This window comes from Epinephelus fuscoguttatus, linkage group LG9 (genome assembly GCF_011397635.1).
Source record: "Epinephelus fuscoguttatus linkage group LG9, E.fuscoguttatus.final_Chr_v1".
Lineage (NCBI taxonomy): Eukaryota > Metazoa > Chordata > Actinopteri > Perciformes > Serranidae > Epinephelus > Epinephelus fuscoguttatus.
The window spans coordinates 37,535,056-37,545,152 of NC_064760.1; the positions used below are offsets into that span (position 1 = coordinate 37,535,056).

A 10,097-nucleotide genomic window follows, 5' to 3' on the forward strand; every position below is an offset into this window, starting at 1 on the left:
ACGAGCCCTAGTGTAAGATTTTTTTTTACGTGTGAGATGAGCGCACAGGAATTACACACACACAGATGCACACACACACACACACACACACACACACACACACACACAGTATTACCCACAAATCTTAGAATTTATAGGTCAGGCTTTTACAGAAACATTCATGGACAAGGAAATAGACTAATTTACATAATCTACTGTAACACTGTAAATGAACCCATCTTGAAGCTGTTAAACATGAGCATTTTTTGTTGTTGTTTGTTGTAAAGATGTGTTTTCCTGTGGTGTGTTTCATAACATGTTGGCGCCCAATCTTAAAACACCCCCAGCCCAACTAAAAATAGTCTACTCACCTACTGTGTATCTGAAAATGAATTAAACAAAGCAATGGCATTTATGCAGGCCAGTGGCATATAATTCCAAGTATATTGGAACAATAATACATGTGGGTTAACTTATTTAAAAGTGCTTAGGTTCCTCTACGTGTTAATAAAGGTGTACAGAGACGTCATTATCTGAATCTGTATCCGTATTCAGATGGAAGAAGGGAAGTGGCCGTGGTTTATGCTGGAAATCATGGTAAATCAGGAAATTTATATTCCTGTATTTTCTAACCTTGTGTTCACTGGCAATGCAACTGCTGTGCCTTCATAGCATCAAACTGATTTATGGCTTTGCTAACAGACAGACAGCTAGCTACATTAAGATGTGGAAACATAGTGTCCACTCCACAACGTCTCAACTGGTTCCTCAGCAGTGCGCACCACCAGATGGGGTGGGAGCTAACATTAGCTCGCTAGCCGTGCTGCTCATTGAGTGATTACAGCTGGTAGTGCTGCTCCAATGGCAAAGATTGTTGCAGCGAAAAATATTTTTCCCATCCTCCCATCTACCCCCAGGTTGCCCCACTAATCCTCATGTTAGCACCACTAGCCGTGCTGATGCTGCTAACAGTGGTAACAGAGCTAATAGTGATAACAAAGTCAACAATGCTAAAGGGAGCTTTATGGCTGAAAACTAAACTGCTAACCCACTGGGGTGACCGGGGGTAACCAGAGGGTGGGCAAAAAACAGCAACCGTAATAGCCTAATGAGTGCAATGCTAGCTAGCTAGCTCCTACCAGACCCTGGTGGTGTGCTCTGCAGTAGAGTGAAGAGTAGCAAATTTAACTAATAGAACGACATGTGCAACCTTTAAAAAATATTCTCGTTGGTCAACTGATTAACTGTTAACTGTTGATATCCCTAATCCTAACCCCACCACTGCGATTTAAGTCATTGTTAAATAACTAAATACATAGTAGATAAGTAAATACGCTTATGAAATAAATCTTGAAATAAATAAATTAATTAATTAATTAATAATAAATTCAATGAATAGATTAAATAAATGAGTATATAAGCATAGGTAAGTATGAATATATAAATGAGTCAAAATACTTTAATAACTGATACACACATTTGTTTTTTTGTTTTTTTCAAGGACATTTTTCTAAGGACTAACTGCCCAGCTCTTTTTATTTCCGTGTGTTTAGGTAACCATGAAATACATGGTAGGGTGTTACTGGACGCTAAGTCAAAAGTCAATGCGACCTAAGGCAGATGCATACAGCGTGTTACAGCTTACACAAATGAATATTGACTGAAATAGATGATAAAATGTTTTGGGGGGGTTTAATAGAGGAAACTAACACATACAGCTTAAAACCACAGGTTCTAAGCTTTGTTGTCAGGCATAATTTCCGGGGCTTTGAAATAGATCCAGGTGCCACACTAGGCTTTTGTGCTGCTACTCCTGCACATGTCGCCTCCCCCGCCTCGATGTTAGAGTGATAACCAGAATAGGTCAGTTGTCAGCACACTGCCTGCTGTGGGCTGACTCAGTGGGGGTGACTACAAAATACAGCCATCAGTTTTAAACAATGCCTAGTAATTCAAATGACTAGTTAGTGAAATCAATGATACATATTTATCTGAAGAAACAGACATATCAATCATGCCCCTCACCCAACCCAAATAATAACACACAACTTAAGGTAGAATAAATATCTGTGTCCATTACAATATTTGTCCTTTCCTGATAAACAAATTTAGACACAGATACATCCCTACATTTTAAAGAGACTGCAGACTGTGATGGCCCATGTATGACGGACATCAGGTCCTAGTGCTGCCTCACTGGCTGTACTGCTTCTTGTTAACTTCCACCACTGTCTGACAGTACATTTAAAAAGATCCAGATTGGAGTGTTGCATTGAGCTAGTGGTCAAAGATATCCTAATTATTCCATCAGAATACAAAAAAAAATGAGGCAAGGTTTTCTCACTTTGGGGTTCCTGCTGAAAAAAAGGCCCCAGCTTCATTTATTTTAAAACTCTTCATTAAGTTCATGTTTTTTGTTGTTGCTTGTTTTCACAGTTTATGTAACGTCTAAAAATCTTTTCAAAATGTGATAATTAATAACTTAAAAAGATTAATTGCCTCTTCGAATAATACTTAAGGTATTAAAAGTTAACAGAGAATCATATCATTACCACTATACTACAGGTTGCCTTGGCGACAGAGATCCCTGACTACAACCAGATGACATTGCCACTGGGAGGCGGTCACACTGCCACAGCAGCCCAAATGAGGCATTTCTGCCGCAGCTACGAGTTCCAGCTTCCCACACAGCCTCCCTCCCTGTCGCCTCCTCTCCCACCTCCCTCCACCGTGCAGTTCTCCACTCTGGGCCCCGGGGGGCGCCACGTTTATTGCAACATCCCCATGACACTGCTGAATGGACAGGTGGGAGAAAAGACAGGACCACTTGTTGTTTTTTGCAGTTCTTGGATAGTCTCTAGCATCCAACATCTACACAGTGTATCCTTTTCTTGTGTGTTGTTTTGTGCATGAGTTTTATCACATTAAAAATAAAACCCCTCTTTTCTCCCCAGGGGTTCAGAGCAGTTCACTGGGGAACAAGAGGTCTGTTTGGACAAAAAGAGAATGTAGAAAGAAAATAGTATCTCCACATTGTTAAACCTAAAATATTTATATATTTTTTTATTTTAACAGACTGGGAACTAGCTGTCATATGCAGTATAGTTGTCATATATGAGGCATGGTGCATTATTGGCATGCAGTAGCACTGTATATATTGTATATTGTTTTCTTTTTTTAATTGTATATTTTGCTAGCAGCTGTGGTTTCAGGGAGATTCCTGCTGATCACTGTTGCACTTGTTTTTTTTCCAGGTTTCTCAGAGCAGTACGCTTGGGAAGAAACCAGAACTCCACCTGAACAGCACCTTCGTACCGCTCACCAGCAGAGAACTAAGCTCTGACATCTGGTAGATGGACTCCTCAACTGGTGCTGGATTACAGACCGGTTTATAAACTGCTTTTACACTGGCTTTGGAAATGGGGTAGACTGGTTGGTCGACTGGTTCTCATTGGGGTTTTTGGACTGTGTACAGCCTTAGTTTTTCAGGAGGGACTGCTTGAGGACTGCCTGCAGACTAGTTTTGGGCCATTTCATCCCATGCTGTGAACAAAGGACTGCTTGAAGACTGAATAAGCCTTGGATTCACAATCGTTGGATATACCAGCTTCAGACTGCTTACAGACAGACAGATTCAGATTATAAAACTGATTGTATGCTGTTATCGGACATACCAACTGGTTACAGACTGATTCAAACTGCTTTGTAAGCTGTGTAGCCATGATCATTGGAAAGGAGCACTGTTATACAACACGACTGGTCATACACATTCGAGGGATGCAGAGTTTGTTGACAGTTATGGACATGTGGATGTGATGAACTGGGAAAGTCAATGAAAAGGTCCATGATACCTAAACAGTGAGGAGGTATCCACAAACAGGAGTGCGCCGTCTGTCGTACAAGCGACCAAGTTGGACCTCGGAGCACAAAAAAAATCTCGAATTGCTGTCTGCTCACACACCAGCTGTGTAATTGGAAACAAGTTGATTTGTCAGCTGCTTAACTGCTCCGAAGTGTCAGTCGACTGAAAAACAAAAGTAGCGTAATCTCAGAAAGCCAGTCGGTCTTCTACCTATCTGAGTTGTCAGTGTATCCATCTATCTGTTGACTAGGTGGCTTGTCAGTAAATGAGGCAGACTTAAAGCAATGATTTTGGAATACCAGTCCACCTTAAAACAACAAGTCAACCTCTTGAAACAATTCCTGGCCAGCTAGTGAGCTACCTGGTTTGGTTCTTAGAAGCTAAAATGGTTGACTTAAAAGAAATGGATTCCAGCAAGATTATCAAGATAAGAAGTGTGAAGCGATTGCTAAACCTGTGTACTGAGAAAGTACAGTTAAATGGTGTATACAGAAACATGTAGCTAGTTGTAAAGACTAGCTGACTAAAGGCTAGTTATGTCTTGAGGTAAAAGGCACCAAGAGACTGCAAAGCAGCCAGCTCACCTTGTAACCCAGTAATCAGCAATTAGTCAAGTCATCAAGAACTGGCCAAGAGGTGACCTGCCAACTTTTACCAACAAGCTAAAAGCATAAAGGACTTGGCTTTTTCTATTTGCATGACCACCCATTTAGATAAAAAAAAAATAATAATCAAATAAATATAGATAAAAGAGTAAATGACACAATCATTTCTCGCAGCCTCTTTTAATATGGAGGAGAATAAACATCTTATGTTGATACGGTATGTTTGTTTTCTGTCTGGCCATGAAGTATTGATAAAAACTGATAAAGGGAAAAAAGGAGGTGTCCCTCCAAAAACATTCTCATTTTCTCTGGTTTAATTTAAGAATTCTATGCTTTTTGAAGGTCGGTGAGCATTTTCACCAGGCTTTGTTTTTAATGTTTGTTACAATAATCTCTGTACAGCTTCCATAACTTATGCATAGACCTATACATGACGGTGATTTGTTCCCGATAATTTCTGTTAACTCCCACATTGTGTGTGAGACCCAGAGCCTCTTTTTGCTTTCATTCTGTTCCTCTTCATCAGTGGATGGATGGATGGATGGATGGATGGATGGATGCTCACGGCAGTACAACCCTGGCAACAGACTGATGTTTTGAACCTGTCACTCTGGAATCGAGACCACTACCAGTCAGCCAAAGGGGGCTTCACTGCATACAGAGCCGGACTCCGAGCCGAACCAGACCACATTCTTCTTTGTGAGCTTTAAGAAACCAAGATTATTACCATAATATTTAAGCAAAGTGAATAATGTTTTGACTTTACACAAAGGTACTGTCATTGTCTTATTAGAACCAATGAATTCTGGATATTTGAGATTGTTTGATACAATTATTAATTATTTGAGTTGTTATATTCGATGGCAATATACAGTATAGTGGTTGTCTTTTGATTTCTGCTCATTTCTTTGACTATTCTTTGGATATATTGGTTGAAATAATTTAATTGAGAGCAAATAAAAATTATATGAGTTGTTTTATACATCTTGGATGCCTGTTGTCTGACGCAACTATTATTTCTTCTTTCTTCTACTTCTTCCCCACTTTCCTTTATCTGACCCAAATTTCCCTTTCTTGCTGAAGCAGACTCTCTCCAAACTCATCCTTTCTTCCAACTGTCATCCCTGTCTGTGTCCTGCCCCTCCCACACTCGCACTCTTTAACGTTTGCCTGACTACCAACCTACTCCCTTTTCCCAGTCATTTTGGGTTCCTTAATAATTCAACTGGTTGTATTGATGGCATTGTAAAACCTTCTGTTCAGATTAGGGGAAATAGACTCAGGCTCTTACAAACTAAAACCAGTTTCACACTCTGTTGAGCTAATCTGAGCTGTACTGAACTGAGGTTGAAAAGGATTTGAGCTATGTTGAGCTGGGATTGCCAAAGGCAGCGGTGAATAGAAACCAATTAAAGAAGGCATTTAAAATGTAGGCATTAACACAAGGCATCTCAGTAAACCAAATCAGTGTCTGTATTTATTAAGCAATACACAGTGTGTGGTGTTAAATGAGGTAATAATCAAATCTAATGTGTCAAAAAAACTACACAGGAATAGTTTGCATGCTATTACAATACTGTTTCAACAAAGTAGATGAAACAGTTATTTGATCTTTCAGAATTGTCGTGAATGGTGTCTGAGTAGCTCAACATTTTGGGAAATATACTGTTGCCAGTCTTTTGCTAAGCTCCCATTTCTTCCTCCATACTTAACTCACACACATTAGAGCTGTCTCAGTCTTCACATTTAACTGTCAGAAAGAAATTAAACAGTTGTATTTCTGAAAATGTTGCACTAATTACTTATATGTTGAGATTTTAATGGAAATTTCTAGATTTGTCAAGGAAAAAAGATGGCATTAGTCTTCCAATTAAACTCCCAAAATCAAAATCTCAAATGTGGCCTTCAGACTGGTTAATGCCTTCCACCATTTTACTTAAAATAAGTTAAGACAAATGTTAGAAGTCTGAAATACTGACCCTTCACAATACAGAGTGGAGTACCTCAAGGGTATGTACCCAGCCCGTTTATTTTCCTGTCACTTTTCAAATCACTGATGTAATTTTGTCTTATTATCTGATGATACACTGCTCTGTTGTTTCCTGTCAGACAGATTGACCAATATGGCCTTATTTAGGCATACTGTTATTATTTGTTTGATGAGTAAACATTTTCTGAACTTAAGTAATTGTTTAAGAGTTGCTATTGTTTTTCAGTTATTCTTTTTGTCTTGAGATTGCAACAGCTTGCACTGATACAAATGTTTAGAAAGACAAAGTTATTTTGACTGTCACAACATTAGGACAGTGAACATTTGCATTTAGCTTTCTTTAACTGATATTTCTGAATGCATGTTTAAACTGGAAACAGGTCCAAGGTCACTGGGAATTCACTTCAGTGTCTGGGCATGCAAAATAAACCAGTTAGTACAAGGGCTTACAGCATTTAGTAGGTGATGATCTTCCCATGTGGTTCGTCATTGTTGCCACACAAAGACTGGAGAAAATATGTAACAACACACTTTAGCTAACTAGTAAATACATCTGAAGATGAACACCTTCACCAGGAACCACCAAATATCTCAGCAACTACTGAATGGATTACCATGAAATTTTGTACATGCATTCACGTTTCCCACAGGATGTATCTTCTGGACATCTACTGGATGGGTTGGCACAAAACTTTGTCCAGACGGTCATGTCCCCCAGAAGATGTATAATTATGTCTTTGATGATTCTCTGATCTCTTAGGGCTACATTTGTGACATTTGTGTCAAATTTCTTGGCTACTGCTGGATCAATTGCCATGAAATTTGGTGCACATATTCATTTCCCCCTTGAGGACCATTTCTAATCTCTTTGGTCATCCTCTAACTTTTCATCAGCGCCATCATCAGATCAAAATTTTAATTTGTCTAATACTTTGGTTGAGGTGAGTCCCGAGGTTGGTACAGAGTTTTGACCTTTTGCTACATTATTATCTTAAACATTTATATTGGTCATCTGCAACATTTTAAGCATTTTAAACATTTTTCAATGTGCACAGGAAGTGTTAATGCAAAAACACAGTCTGCAAAATCACAATTGCTTATTTGTTATTTGTTGAGCTAGGATGTTACAGGACGTTTGGCCAGGTAAAAACCTTTTTTTCTGAAATACTGCACAAATTTTAAAGAGGTTATGGATTTAATTTATTGTAAAGTTTATAGAATTGTGGCCCCACAGGAGATAAAAGGGACAAACGAAGTAAGTGCCCTACACCATCCTGTATCATACTTGATTTCAATAAAAAATTATGTCTTTCCAAATGATTATGAATAGATAAAATAGAAACATGATGGTCATGAATTTACTCTTGTTACCTGGTTCTATAGAACTCAGCAAGGTAGTGGTTCCAAAAAAATTCCAAAGACAAAAATGTATGTAGCAATAACAAATTTATGGGTGGTTTCTTTCTGGAATGGTCACATATATCTGAGTTATAGCATGTCAGGAAGTCAAAAAGGGTAATCACACCAGAGTTCAAAAGTTCATGGCTGCAGATCACACAGATGTGATGTATGTACTGCAGTGTACATTCCCACATACACTACAAAATTTACGTTGTGTTAGATCGGTTTCACTTCTGCTGAGTTTTTACAGACATTAGCAGTTTCACTTGGTATTCTTATAGTGCAAAGTGGTAAAGGTTGGATCAGCACGTCATCAGACAGAGAAAAAGGAGGACAGTCTGGTCTGCAATATGCACAATACAGTGCACACTCAGGGTATTGTCCCGTGAGAAGTTCTGTACTTTGCGTAATGTTTTGCCAATAGGGGAAGTACTGTCCAGAGAGTATGTTGGGACATAAAATGAAAAATTGCATTTAAGGGCAGGGGCTGGCAGATCTGGGGCCTTTATGACTTGGTTAACCATGGATCTGGAGTCAGTTTCACCTCACTGCTACATGTCCTAAAATTGCATTTGTTGTATCCAAGGTGGGCACTTCAGAGTGGCCTATGCTTACCTCCCATGGTGATTGCGTGAAGAGATATAATGATAGGAAGAGCAAAACTAAGATGCATGCTGCTGTTTTCTTCCTTCATTGAGTTGTAGCTCAACACCAGATGCTGCGAATACTTCATTTGTCAACACTACAAATTGATCAGACACTTCATTTTCAAGCTGGTCTATTTTGGTGCATTACAGTAAGAAATGCAGGCACTGTTAAGCTGTTTGGTTATCCCTGTGGTGTTTGCTGACCAGCTGAGATCAGCTGAGAACCTTACAACAGTTGACAGGCGCCATCTCTGTGATTTGGATCTTAATGCACTGCAGACAATCTGTCTCCCAGATTCCACTTTTTATTTCTTTTGCTAATTACATTTTGTCAGGAAATGTAGTTGCAGCTTGGATTATGTTACTTGGTAAAAACTTTTCCATTGAGGGAAACATGGAACCTTGACATATAAGACCAGCGTCCATGTCTTGAGTCCTGCATGTTGGTAGGTCTAGGGCAACAGAGGTTTTAAGGTTTTAATCACCTGAACCGTTTGTTTTGGAGAGGAAGAGATCTCTGCAGATACTTTGGCTACCAGTAAAAACCTCCTGAACAAATTTCAACCAGGAATTCACACTTGACATATGGGAGAAGTTTCAGTTGGTTCCAGTCTGCAATCCTCACAGCTAGATGCCACTAAATCTGCTCTGGTACTTACCAGCTATGCTTTTTAATGTACACAGTGTTTTAACCAATCTGGGGAAAACTGCATTTTCTTACTCTGTACCATGGGCATGGAACAATCTTCAAAAAGATCTAAAATTAGAAACACTTACATCCATTGATGAATTTAAGGGCATCATAAACAATGTGGTGACCGAGACGTGCTTGTTTTTCTTAAGAGGCCACTATGTTTGAATAGTTGTTGTTTTACTGTGGATTTTTGTATTATATGTTGTATTTGTTGCACATTAATATGTTTTTAATGGCTGCTACCTCTGCCAGGTCTTCCTGGTTAAATAAAGGTAATTAAAGAAGAAGAAAGAAATTCTACACACTGCACCTTTAAAGTTCGTAAAAGAATGTGGTTTCAGATATGTGTTGGAAAAAATGTCTTTTCTCCTTTGTCCTTTTTGACTTTTTCCAACATTAAACCGATAGCACCACCTGTTCCTAACCTTTACCAAGAGTTTGCAGCTGAGCTAGAATCTCAACCTCTGTCTCAGATTCTTTTATCTTTGTGCGTAGGCTATAAAAAAGACACAAAACATGCCGTACCTATTAAACTTCTATGCAGTATTATGACAGAAAAGGCCGTCTGACACTAGTTTTTTTTTTTTAAACAAACAGTAAACCTTCATTAGAAATTCCCTAATACACTAGAGACTGGATAGATGTTGCATGTAGGTTTTATAAGGGTTTCATAACTAAATCTCTCTTCATATAGCTTTACATCCAATGAGTTAACAATAAATTAGTCATAAACCACACATGACTGAGTTCCACGAGAACTTTCCTCATAGATACGGAGTGTATTCATCATGTATATATCTCATCAGTAACGTTGTAGTAGGTATCACTTTGTGTTATGCATTACATAATTGCCCAATGAGAACATGTTATATTTCTGTTTCTTTATAGTGCAGATAAGAAGTGGAAGAAACACAGTGGT

The 10,097-nt window shown here is 38.7% G+C and overlaps 1 protein-coding gene across 4 annotated transcripts in view; it reads left to right on the top strand.

The window, feature by feature from the left end:
- Positions 1-5,337, top strand: part of il1rapl2 (interleukin 1 receptor accessory protein-like 2) — a 574,681-nt gene extending 569,344 nt beyond the window's left edge. For 3 of the 4 annotated variants that reach the window (XM_049586234.1, XM_049586232.1, XM_049586236.1), the window contains 3 exons: positions 2,545-2,784; positions 2,934-2,964; positions 3,234-5,337. In XM_049586234.1, coding sequence (XP_049442191.1) covers positions 2,545-2,784; positions 2,934-2,964; positions 3,234-3,322 — 360 coding nt within the window. In that variant the 3' untranslated portion in view covers positions 3,323-5,337. The remainder of the gene's footprint in view (positions 1-2,544; positions 2,785-2,933; positions 2,965-3,233) is intronic. The other variant, XM_049586235.1, reaches the window with a different exon arrangement.
- The last annotated feature ends 4,760 nt before the right edge of the window (positions 5,338-10,097 follow it).